Here is a 13,250-nt window from a genome sequence, read left to right on the forward strand (position 1 = left end):
TGTTCTGGAGTATATATCGCAAGATTTCTCCAGAAGGTAACACATGGTTTTTATAGAACAGGTAGCAAGGTATTGTCAGTAAGATTTATGAATTTTGGAAAATATTTCTGACGGATATGAACGCATCACAGTATCTCTAAAACGTTTTATAGCTATATTTCTAAGTATAGTTCAGAATGAAAGTCTGTCTTAAATGACCAATATAAAGAAAATATGTGACTAACTCCTACAAAGTCTACTTTTAATTTGTCAATCAGTTTTTGTTTGAGAGACTTTAAGAAGGTGATCTCATTGCCAGTGCCCTGGTTCATCCATTTGTTATATCATGGAAACCACGCAACTCAAGGCACACTTTGATTCTTCCAAACCAATTTTCTGTTGTTCTGTTATTTCTGTCTAAAGATTTCTTCAACATGTTTCGAAAATCGTGAAAGTGACATCTTGGTAAGCTGCAACCAGTAGCGAACACATGATACAGTGGAGTCAATAGAAAGAGGGTTGCGGTGTTTGTAAACCATAACTATTTGTATTTGTTTATGGTTTCAGTTGTGTTTCCTCCGAATGTCCATTTTTCTCTGTTAGAAACACTCCCCCCCCCCCCCACCCCACCCCGCCCTCTTCCTTGAAATCACTATTTTGGTTTGATGTAAATTTACTATAAGTCCCAGTTCCTTTGAAGATAGTTTTTTTCTTAGATTACTGATTTGCTTTTGCAGACCACCCGGAGATGACATATCATCTGCGAACAGCCTTACAGTGATGTTTATAGTTTCCCTTTACTGTCGTCTTTTTTAGTCTTGTGTCTTTCTTACATATATTGTCTGTCCTTTTTGTTACGTTCAAATCAATTAATATATGCTTACTGAATTGTTGCTGTCAGTTCATTCTGAACAAAATTATCTAAAATATACGCCTGACAGAAGAGTAAATTTCACAGAAAAAATATAATAAGAGGAAATAAACTCTGACATCATTTCATAACAAAACTCTGCATTGAAAATATCCTGCATCATTTCATGGTTTGATTTAATAGAATATTTCCCCTTTCACCCCAGCATTGAATGGAATACCATATGCCCCATTCTACTATCATATTGAATAGAAAAGTTCTCACATCACTTCAGTCGAACTAAACAGTTTGTTCCGTACCCCACATTGACTGACTTTGCTGGTCTGTTGGCAGAGAGCGGAAGAGTCGACCTGTACAAAATGATGTACCCTACTTCGCTGTCCCACGACACGCTGGCAGTGGTGGGTTTTATCTATACCATAGGAGGCCTGCCCCCTGTCTATGAAGTGCAGGCACGACTGGCAGCTCGGGTGTTGGCCGGCAGGCATCGGCTCCCTGACAGAAAAGTCAGACAGCAGGATGTTGATCGCACAAACCAACAGCAATTTGAAGCATACGGCTGCTACAAGTACATTGTATGTATAGTTATTACGTCTTTCTATGTTAGCTTTCCACGAGAATGCACTGAGCTTGGTGTGAAATTAACCATGTCACCGGAATGTTTATTTCAAGTAATACAGAAGGAAAAATATGCAATTTACTCTTAACATCTCGATGTCTACACAGATAAGTTCACATTATACATTCTTTTCTATTCAAAACCAAAATGAGTTGAGCATTGAACTTGCTTTGGTGGGAGTTTGACATGAATGTTTCATCAGTACAGCCTGATTCACTCGAGACCAAGCATAGACAATGGTACATGTTCGTATGGTTATATAAATCAAACAGGAACATATTTGGAATGTTTATGTAAAGGACAATTTCGAGATGTTAGTGTAACTGATTACATTTTCTTGCTATATGTAGTCTTCTTTAATATTTTTTTAATCTGAGTAGGTTATCCTTGAACGCTTTCTGTTGACAATACCAAAACCCTGAAATATATATCACACAATAATTATTATACAAGAACTTATCTTAACTGAAGAAGAACATCACACACGTTTTCCTCTGCAATACTTGGCATAGGCGTTCCAGGCATGCTGTAGTTAAATACAGAATCTATGAACAAGCAACAGGTTCAGATTCTGAACTATGGAAAATACCATCATCTGCATCCTTTCAGTGATTCATTTTGTGATAGAATCCGATTTAAAAATGTGATGGAAATTAGACGAAACGGGTGGGAGCCAGTAAAAAAGAAAAAACACAGCTTCAAAAGCCAAGCAGTTATTTACCTGTTTTATCAGTCACACATTTGTTATGTCGTTCAGGTTCATGCGCAGTAAATGCATTGTGTTTCTGTTAAATGACATAAAATGATAGGATAGGACAGGATATAGCGCGTATCCTCGGTCAGAGACCAAGCTCTAAGCGTTTTACAAACACGGAGTCATTTGCACAACAGGCTGCCTACCTGGGTTGAGCCGTCTGACAGCTGCCATAAGGCGCTGATCATTCGCTTCCTGAGTCATTCAGTCTTATTTTAGTCACACACACACACACACACACACACACACACACACACACACACACACACACCATTTTACATGTGGACCGTCCTGTTTATTTAATCCGCCATGTAGGAAGCCGTTATTTCAGTGTTTTCGGGGACGTGCATGCTGGGTATGTTTCCATAACCCATCGAGCACTGAGATGGATTACATCATCTTTAATGTGTGTATTGAATCTTCTGCGTGTGTAAACACACAGGGGAGAAATATTTGTTAAATCTAGAGTAAATTAAGAACATTTTTTAATATGTTGCAAAATGTTTACTGTAGTACAGATTCGAAATTTATTCAAGTACTCAAGTCTGTTTGAAAGCTAATGATTAACATTCTTAAGTTTAAAAATTCGTGCTCAGTGAGTTGAAAGTTTGATATTTCATGCTCTGAAAAAGTTCATATTCTCTTCTAATTCCTCCATAACACCCTCCAAATTTGTACTCCATCTATCTGTCTATCTATCTATCTATCTATGTTCCTTCCTATCAGAGACTTAATGACCGCATCTTTTATTTCTTTGCTTCTTTCATCATTTGTATGTCTGTTTGTTATACATCTTTTCACTTGTTTCTTATTTGCTTATTTCACTATCTATCGTCTTTTCTTAATTTGTTTACTTATCAATCGTTCCTCTGTCAAACTGGCACTTTCTGTTTTTCAAGAAGCGTTCCTAACTTTCATACTAAAAACCTTTTCAGTGCTTCTCCACACCATACACCGATGAAATAGCTGCTGAAATTGGTGTGGCGCCTGACTGGTGGCGCTTTCTGCTTCGAGGCGATGTGAAGATAGCCCTGGCTGTGTTGTTCGGGCCCGCCTATCCCTTTCACTACCGTCTGCTGGGGCCTCACGCCTGGCCAGGAGCTCGGGAAGCCACGGAAAAGGCGTACAGAGAAACCGTGTATTCCATCCAGCATCGCACAGTGGGAGATGGGAGGGAAGGGAGGGCAGGCAGTGCCTGGGGATACGGCTGTCTGGTGGCTTTGGTGCCTGTCATTCTGGCTGTGGTTTTCTACTTTGGGGGTGGAATGTGAAGCAGGGGGCTGTGCATGTTGAATCATTTGCGTATCTCAGTTATGCTTTAGACAGAGATACCTGACTGGCACCACACAGATGTGTGTTGCATGCACATACGTTCAAACACACACACTCGCAACACGTGCCTACACACACACACACACACACACACACACACACACACACACACACACACACACACACACACACACACACACACACACAGACTCACATGGGTGTGCACACAGACACTGACACAGACACAAGCACGCACTAACACATGCGCGCGCACACACACACACACACACACACACACACACACACACACACACACACACATTCTTTGTGTTATTCAGTGTCCTAGTAGGCGTTTCATTTTTCATTGTCACCTTTATCCATAAACAAATATAATATGGAAATTGAACTAAGACTGTATCTCTAGCTGGCTTGTTCAGTAGATCTACTAATAACAATTTTTTTTTTTAATCGGTGAAATTATTGATCCATGTGGTAACCCCATCTCTATCTTTGCCTTCTCTCCTCTTTCCTTGGGGATTCCATTCAAGTGCCAAGAGGAGAGTAGGCAGACCAAAACAGACCTGGAGAAGCACGGAGGATGAGATGAAGGCAGCCGGATGTGCGTGGACCCGGCTGAAGAGGACAGCCCAAAACCGAGTCCGCTGGAGGAGTGCTGTAGCAGCACTGTGCTCCACATGGAGTCAACAGGCATATGAAGAAGAAGAAGAAGTGGTAACCCAATGTGTAATTGTCTGGGGTTTGAATATGTATTTCATATTCTTACTTGTATAAATCTATCTGATAAAAAAAAATCAAATATGATCATACATGTTTCCTGTGACACCGATATTTTTCAGTCTATTTAAATGTCGAACATGCCACACTTGGTCGTATGCTTTTTTCACATTAAAAAGTCGCTAGAATGTTTTTTCGCTTGTAAACTGTTTCTTTACCTGTGTGGTCAGTTTAAATAGATGTTCTGCAGAACTTGATAAAATTAGCAACTTTATGACAGAAAATGGCTCATCATCATCATTAGAGAAAACAAATACGATGCTATTTAATACAGGATCTGACCAAGAAAATCTCCCTGTGCTTACAATAAATGGTACTATTACAAGATATACACAATCTGCTGAATTATTGGTTGGTTAACTTTCTTCAAAACATTTGTGGAATTATCATATCGATCATATATTAAACAAAGCAAGGAAAGGTTTAAACTTTCTTAAAATAATTTGTAAACAGCACGGGGGGCAAGATACCAAATCTTTGATATCTCCTGCTGCCTCCCTCGTACGTTCACACTTGACATATGCTCAAGAGGTAATTTTCAGTGCTCCACTACATTTGTTAAAGAAGCTGCAAAGCATTGATTGTAAGGCTTATAAACTCGCTCTAGGTGTGCCCATTCATACATCAAATTTAGGAACTTACAGAGAAGCAGGTATTTTATCTCTTGATGAACAAAGGAAAGCTTCAGCCGCAAAATTCGTAATCAAATCCTCCGCAGTCCATGACATCCAGTATGATTAATAGATTTGCATCAGACTTTCTGCTTTTTTTTTTGCTTTTTTTTTTTCTGCCCCATCATCTGCACCATTTCAGTGGCATTACTCCCACGCCGCTCATTTAGATTCCCCCGTACACGGCCACAACGGGGTTCGTCCGTCGCAGTTCCAGCGTCGGTAGTCCACAGGGAAATATCGATGTCAGGTCGCCAGGAGGCCACACACCAGAGGAGACCCTGCACTGCTGCTGAGTCACATCGGTGGTGTTCAGTGGTGCCTGTTCTAACGTACTTAGGACACCACCTACTAAGCCCCCTACTAACGACAATGATGGCTTAGTCAGTTTCAGTTTCAGTAGCTCAAGGAGGCGTCACTGCGTTCGGACAAATCCATATACGCTACACCACATCTGCCAAGCAGATGCCTGACCAGCAGCGTAACCCAACGCGCTTAATGGCTTAGTCGCGGAGCCAGACTGAGTGAGCGTCCCTCCCAGAGTGGAGACCGCCACCACGTCCCTCAAACAACAGGCCGCCATGAATCTGCCGACACTGACGACATTGACAGGACTCACCCCAAGCACGGAAGTGGAGGGGCATCGAAACTGAGGTCACCATGAGAGCAGGGCATGAAAGGCCACAGACTTTGAGACTATTTTGTTTATATTGATGACGATGAAGGAGGAGGAGGATGACGATGATGATGACGATGTTGCTATGGAGGTCCATTTTGGTTTGGGACTGCGTGACAAGGCTGTACTCTACGCTTCCTGTCATAATGATATCCCGGCGTTACCAGGCCCGAGAGATACAGACACTTGCAGTGTTGGTCAGGTAATTAGAGCAACACACCCAAAGACGCATCCTTGAAGTGGATGACACTCGACTGTGTGGTCCCAGTCTCCCCATTTAAGCCCACAGCACACTCAGCTCTTGGTAGGAGCCGCCCACGGGCCGAAAAACCCACCTCCACTGGGATTCGAACCCGCGTCCTCCCAGCCGTCAGTCCGCGACGCTAACCATTTCGCCACGGCGGCTGGTGCATCAGACATAATTAGTTCCACGGATTCAAAAGGCAAACAGACTGCAAAAATGCCTGCTTCTTCACCAGTTCCTGAATGGGAGCAGTGTAAAGCTACTTTGGACATAGATTATACAGATTTATCCAAGAAACAGTCAAAATTTCTCTGAAAGACTAAAGTACTCTCCTATACGGAAAATCAATATTCAAATTATCTAAGAATACACACAGATGGATCTGTTCTTGAAAATAGTAATTCAGGAGTGGCTTTTGTAATTCCTTCAGTTAGAGATTAATTCAGAAAAAAAACAACTATATTGGTAGACAATATTCCATTTTCACAGCTGAACTTGCAGCCATACTTATGGCCTTAAATTATATTTCAGACCTTCTAAAAACTGTGTGTAAGGTTCTATTATATGTAGACTCGCAGTCAGTATTACAAGCTATTAAATCTCCAAATTCAAAGAAACGAATTCAGATAACAATGGAAATAAAACATATTATTCATCAACTGACAAAACAGGGCATCAATATAACTTTCTGCTGGGTACCTTCGCACTGTGGAATATCTTCAAATGAATGGGTAGACCAAGCAGCTAGAAGAGCAGCACGTAGTTTCGAAAGTGCAATACAACTCGACATCCAGTCAGATATACACGAATGCTTCAGTAGTATAGCAAATGTATCCAGAAATCAATTTAATGAATTGCTTATAGATGATTCAAATATTCAATATCACCAATATTGTGTAAACACAAAGAATGCTGCTAATCCCAAATATTTTCTAAATTTGATACCTACAGCACATTCAAGACAAATTACAAACCTTATGTACATAATTCGTTTAAATGCATTGTGTAGAACATTTTCAAACAATATAAAATGTTTTTACGGTAAACAAATAACTGTAAACCATCTACTCATTCATTGTCCAAGCAAAAGACAGTTACTATCAAAAGCTGTAGTTGACCACTTTTCTACCAATGCTCCATTAGCCACTGAAAAGATTTTGAATTATTATTCATTGCTTAGAATATTTTCGGAAATCTTCAACTCCAGTCCAGTTGGTATCATTATTTGATGTATTCTAATTAATGTCGTTATTTATATCTACATTGTTGTAAGTTAACACTTGTTGATATGGATACACCTATTTTCCCTCCTATAACATCTCATTTATTACACACCACCATCTCTTTAAAATTTTTATTTCTCATAATAGACTTATTTTCATTTCCTCTAATCCCACTTTCTTACACTAATATTCACAAACATTCCCTCTCTTTCATCCACTACCTCTCTTCTTTCCGTTTAATGACACTTCTAATGAATAGACGTTAAACTGAAGATCTCACATACACATTCTCTTACATACAGAGAAACAGACACGCACATGCTAATTTTCGGACCCCTTTCATCTCAGTGGATATGGAACATGGTTTACTTCAGTGTATCCAGAAAAACGTATTTATTCATCTAAGGAATTGTTTCCCTTGAAGAATTTTAACATGCTTTGGAAATAATTGTATCATTTATAACTCCTGACATGTTTTGCTCAATATGAATCTCAGTGGCATAGTTTGTCAGTCGTATATGGAATAATGGAAACAACTGACAAATGTTATTTAAATGTGTTATAAAACAGAAGACGAAAACGAAGAAGGAGAAAAAGAAGTTCAAGAAGTAAAAGAAGAGGAGACCAAGAAAAAAAAACTCGGAAGAAGACTGAAAAGAAGATGGAAAAGTAGACTGAGAAGAAGACAATGAACGATTACTGAAAAGTAGAAGAAGAAGAAGGAGAGGAGTAAGAACGGAGAAGTAGAAAAAGGCTGAGAAGTAAGAGAAGGAGAAGACAAAAAGAAACGGAGAAGAAGACAATGGAGAAAAAGAAAGAAGGCGAAGAGGAAGACCGCGGAGAAGTAGAAAGAGAAGGAGGAGAAGTAGAAGACAGAGGAGATGAAGACGGAGAAGAGGAGGAAGACAAAGAAGATGTAGAAGAGGAAGACGACAGAGACGAAGAAGGCAGAGAAGAAGAAGAGAGAATTGTGAGAGGTAGAAGCAGAAGGAGACATTTGGACATTTGCTTAAAAAAAACCTATAACCAGATTGTTTTTATATAAAGCTTTGAAAGAATATCACTGCAGTGGACTTGTCTTTGTCATGGATGAACTGGAGAGATGTGGTTGTGTGAACGATGGCGTGCCAGTGTGGATGATCTGTAAGAGAGAGAGGAGCATGCCGTGCACATGTGCTACATTTCTCCCATCCCTCTAAAGCAAACTGGCTAATTCATTTTTATTAGTCATTTTTTATCTTACAAACATTTTGTTCCGTTTGAAAAATACGACGTCGAAACAATATGGATTGAAGTAAACGTGAGAAAAACCAAAATCCTTGAAATTGTGTAAACTTTCAGAACACTTGGGCTGGTTTGACAGCTTTAGTGAAACGGTGAAGGCTGTTGCACCTGCTGATAATGAAGTCATTCTCCTTGGTAATTTTAACATTGGTATTCTAAAACCCAACATTTGGTGGGCTCGAATATATAATTTTGGCCTTCTTCAATCAGTTGATGCAACAAGTCGAACTGCCCCTCATCTGAAAAGTGCTAGATCATGTTTATGTCAATACGAAATATAAAACTGCAAAAAAGGGTGAAAATTCCAAAATCTGGAGATAACTTCATTACATACTGATGTTTTCCTATTTTTGATAAATCTTTCCTTCCTGACTACACTGAGCTCAGTCATCTCTGTCAGATATGAATCAGTTCTCTGACCCCAATAAAGCTCTGAAACTCTGGCATAAAACATCCATCACTGTTTATAACAAGCATACTCCAGTAAAAATCAAAGCGTAATACATACCATTAACTCTGTTTGAATAGGGAGATAGTGCACACGCTTTCGTCGGGAACCTGACGTCATGGGCTTTTGTGGGTGTGCACTGCCTTTCTTATATCGTATGAATATGAAGGCCTTTAGGCCTGTAAAGCCTTTTGCCCGCTTGAAATGGGGGGAAGTGAGAGTCCCCATAAATGTATAGGGAGATTTTTATAATCTGATAGTGCGCAAAGCTTATTAAAGAATATTTAGATGAGTTTTGTATTTTAATTTTTGAAAGTAAGTGTCAACACGATTTTTAAAAGTATTCACTGTTCCTGCAGAGACAACATCTTGTGGCAAATTAATCCAAACATTTGTTAGACTGTTAGTAAAAAAAAAAAAAATGTCCAAATCTGGAAGTTTTAGCAGAAACTTGAACAGTTTCTGGGAATGTCCTCTTCTAACATTGTTATCGTTTAAGGTGAACAAAGAATATATAGTTTTACTGTCATAAAAACCATGAGTCATTCTATATATCTCTATTAAATCACCGCGCAGTCTTCTATATTCTAAACCAGGTAATTTAAGAAAGTGCAGTCTTTTTTCATAGTCCGTATCAGTAAAGCCAATAATTCTTTTCGTAAATCTTCTTTGTACATTTTCAATAATGTCTGTATGCTTAACTAATCCTGTGTTGCAGACCGCATTCCCATATTCCAAGACTGGCCTAACTAATGACTTAAACAAAGGTATCATTATGTTCTTACTTTTTCACTGTATATTCCCAACTAACATTCCAGTCAGTCTATTGGCTTTTTTTTATGGTTTCATGAATATGAGTATCAAAATAGAGACTGGGGTCAACAATAACCCCAAGATCTCTTTCAGATGAAGTTTCCTGCAGTTCAGTACAGTCCATGTAATACCTATAATGTGGATTATTCTTTCCTACATGTAAAACTTTACATTTATTGTTATCAAATTTAATTTGCCATTTATCAGTCCAGTCTATTAATCTATCTATATTAGCTTCTAACTTTAACCTACCTATATCAGAGTCTACTTCCTCATAGATCGTTGTATCATCAGCAAAGATTTTCACTAAACAGTTAAGCATATCAGGCATATCATTTATATAATACACAAAGAGAGTGGGCCCCAAGCCACTGCCCTGAGGAACACCACTAATTAACTTTGACAGGACATGACGACTCAGACCCTACTGATACATATTGTGTTCTTTCAAACAAGTCTTTTATCCATTCCAACCTATACTGTACCCTTACAATTTTACAATTAACCTATTGTGAGGAACTTTGTCGAAGGCTTTCTGTAAGTCCAGATATATTGCATCTATTGGTTTATTGTTTTCAATGGATATCCACCAGTCATGTAAAGTGTTCAGTAACTGAGTCACACAGGATCTACCTCTGGTAAAGCCAAATTGATCTGATAACAGCTTTCAAAGACTTTACAAACCACTGACGTCAAACTTACTGGACGATAATTACCAGGGTCTTGTTAATTACCTTTTTTAAATATTGGTTTTACCTCTGCTACCTTCCATGTTTGTGGTATTTTACCATGTGATAGTGTTTTCTCAAACAGAAGCTTTAAGGGAATGGCTAAGCTGCGATGTAACTCTTGTAACAAATAATGGTGAATTCCATCAGGACCAATGGCTTTATTTACATTTGCATGTAAAAGCTTGTCACTTATCATCCTTTCTGAAACCTCGACATTATCTCTTGAAACCTTATACTTTGGTTCAAAAGAAGGGATATTGTTGATATATTCTATTGTAAAAACACTAGAGAAAAAAATTAGGACCTCTGCCTTTTCTCTGTCATTTGTAGTTAAAATTCCATCAGGCGTGTTTATGTTTGGAATTATCTCTTTAGGTTTAGTTTGCGAAGCAATGTAAATAAAATATTTCTTTGGGTCACTTTTAATATTTTATGCAACAGACAGTTCTTTCTCTTTAGTGACCTTGCATAATGCACATTTAACCTGGTTTCGTGCACGCGCATAAGCATCAAGTTATAATTCCCTGTCGTCCTGTACTTCTTATACCAGCTGTGTGTCTTTCTTTTCAATTTTATCTGTTCCAGAACAGAAAATGGGACAGTCTTTTTGTATCTTTTGCTCCCAATGAAAAATTCCTTCTTCTTTCTTCGGACAGCTTTTGACAGAGTTTGTTCCCATCATTTTATTTGCACAGACTGAACCAAACAATAAAAACTATTTTGTCAAAAAGGTTTTTTAGAACTCAAGACATACTGCATTATAAAAGAAAGCAACGCGGAAAGTTTATTACTTTATTTATTTATTTATTTATTTATCCAACAACAAAACATAGTGGGTGATCACTGGTTTCAGCATCTTTACGGCGGAACTATGTGCCATTTATATGGCATGCTTCGCCGTGAATGACATGCCCCCAATCCCAGGAGGAGTGGTACTCCTGACAGCCGAGACTCCAAGTCGTTCCTAGAAGCACTGACCTCTGGGGTGACGAAGAACAGGAGGGGCCTCCAAAAGGAGATACTCTTCCTGGCACACCAGATCATACAGAAGGGCACCGACTCAGTTTACATTCATGTGCTACATTCTAACACAGGTATCATAGGTAACGACATGGCTGGCAAAGCAGCCAAAGAAACTATAGAGTATGGCTCCCCATCACATGTGGAATACTCTCTAACAGAAATTACAAACAAGGTACGACAAACAATGTACGACCGATGCAACAAACACATGAAGCACAAGTATACAGAGACGGGCTGGCTTCACATTCACATTCAAAAAACAAACAAAAACAAAACAAAAAACAAAAAACCATCGTCTTCTACTCCCAAGAAATAACTCCAAACTCCTCAGAAGAATCAGGACCCACCCCCACGCATGCACCATCCGGAAACTCAGGTGCAAGTGCGGTGCAGAGGCATCCTACGAGCACTGCAATGCCAGCATGCACTGAAATAACAGGCAATATAACCCCTCTTGCACTACAAGCAAAAGCATAGCCTAACAAACCAGGACTTCCTCCAACCTCATCCCACCTTAGGAAACCAACCCATGAGGATTCTCACCAAATCCTTCCTGTCCTCTGGGGAGATTCGCAGCTGGTTTTCAACACCCCAACCATCACCCGTCCCCTTCCCCTCCACGCACAACACACTCGACCTCTCCCCCCACCCATCTTCCCTCCTCCCGCAAGCACAACACATTTACACATGCCCCCTACCCTCATTAATACCCCCGCTCTACTTCCTCAGGGGACAAACCAAAAGGAGCTGCAAGTCCCAAAAACCAATCCTTGGGATATCAGGAGACCCATAAAACCAAAGCCGATTTGGATCACCCACCCACCCCCTCACGCCGTTGTACCACTCTGAGATGGTTAAACTGGCAGTGTCGGAAATCTTATAATCCCACTCCTGTCCTCTGGATCTCGCGAGGATCATCCAGCTAGGGGACCTGACCCGAACTGGACTCTGTCAGTCTATGCGAGGCGTGGACTGCGTCCGTCCATGGCGGTGACAGGCCTGCAATGAAAAAAACAAATGTCACGATTGAGAAATACACATGATGTGCAAGTGATACAGGTCACGGCCGCATATCCGGCGCGTCCGGCGGCTGGTGGGGTGGCCGGTGGTGCCCCGGGTTTGGCCACGGAGTTCTTTGGGGGGTGCTTGGCGCTCCCCCTCTCGCCGGGCTCTCTTCTTCTTTTACCGCCGATCTCACCAAAAAGATATCATCATCACCACCACCAACAACAACACCATCAACAAAAACAATAATAACACCCAAAAAACAACCAAACACAAGACCCAGCAACAAAACAAAACATTCCATACAAGACAAAACTCACAAAACCCAACCCCACTCTACCACAACACACAGTCAGTTAACACTCAACACATCAACAGCACAACACGCCGGCCACCCACATACAATCAACACAACACAGCAAACAAACAACCCCCAACCACCAAACACCTACGACCCCAACCACACAAACAACCCCCTTAAGAAATAAATATATGTACTAAAACAACTCCTAAAGAACAAACTTGACCTTGTGGTCGTTAAACTCCAGCCTATCGATCACTGGTCGACTTTTCACCTGGCCTGTCACAACATGGCCTGCTCTCTCTCTCTCTCTCTCTCTCTCTGTGTCGCACACAGTGTGCATGTGTCGCCCCAACGGGCAGCGTCATCGCCACATCGCTGCATTGTTTTCTTTATCTTCTTCTCTTCTTCTTATCTTCTCATAACTATTGTAACGAAAACAATAGAAAAAACCTTTTGTGACTGGCCTTTACATGTTCCTGGCCCGTGCGCGTGGATCTTTAATATCCTTTCAGTAATTCATTAATTATTTCTTATGTAC

The 13,250-nt window shown here is 40.1% G+C and overlaps 1 protein-coding gene and 1 long non-coding RNA gene across 2 annotated transcripts in view; one reads left to right on the forward strand and one right to left on the reverse strand.

Annotated features, from left to right (window-relative positions):
• Positions 1-3,494, forward strand: part of LOC143286306 (flavin-containing monooxygenase 1-like) — a 28,370-nt gene extending 24,876 nt beyond the window's left edge. Inside the window, exons 8-9 of the mRNA XM_076593844.1 lie at positions 1,184-1,425; positions 3,159-3,494. Of these exons, the coding sequence (XP_076449959.1) occupies positions 1,184-1,425; positions 3,159-3,494 (578 nt within the window). The remainder of the gene's footprint in view (positions 1-1,183; positions 1,426-3,158) is intronic.
• Positions 3,495-11,179: 7,685 nt separating this feature from the next.
• Positions 11,180-13,005, reverse strand: LOC143286483 (uncharacterized). Its single transcript, XR_013055823.1, has 3 exons — positions 12,936-13,005; positions 12,227-12,402; positions 11,180-11,407 (listed from the first exon to the last, which is right to left on the reverse strand). It is a non-coding gene; the product is annotated as an uncharacterized LOC143286483 (long non-coding RNA).
• Positions 13,006-13,250: the final 245 nt, after the last annotated feature.

This window comes from Babylonia areolata, chromosome 10 (assembly GCF_041734735.1).
Source record: "Babylonia areolata isolate BAREFJ2019XMU chromosome 10, ASM4173473v1, whole genome shotgun sequence".
NCBI classification, from domain to species: domain Eukaryota; kingdom Metazoa; phylum Mollusca; class Gastropoda; order Neogastropoda; family Buccinidae; genus Babylonia; species Babylonia areolata.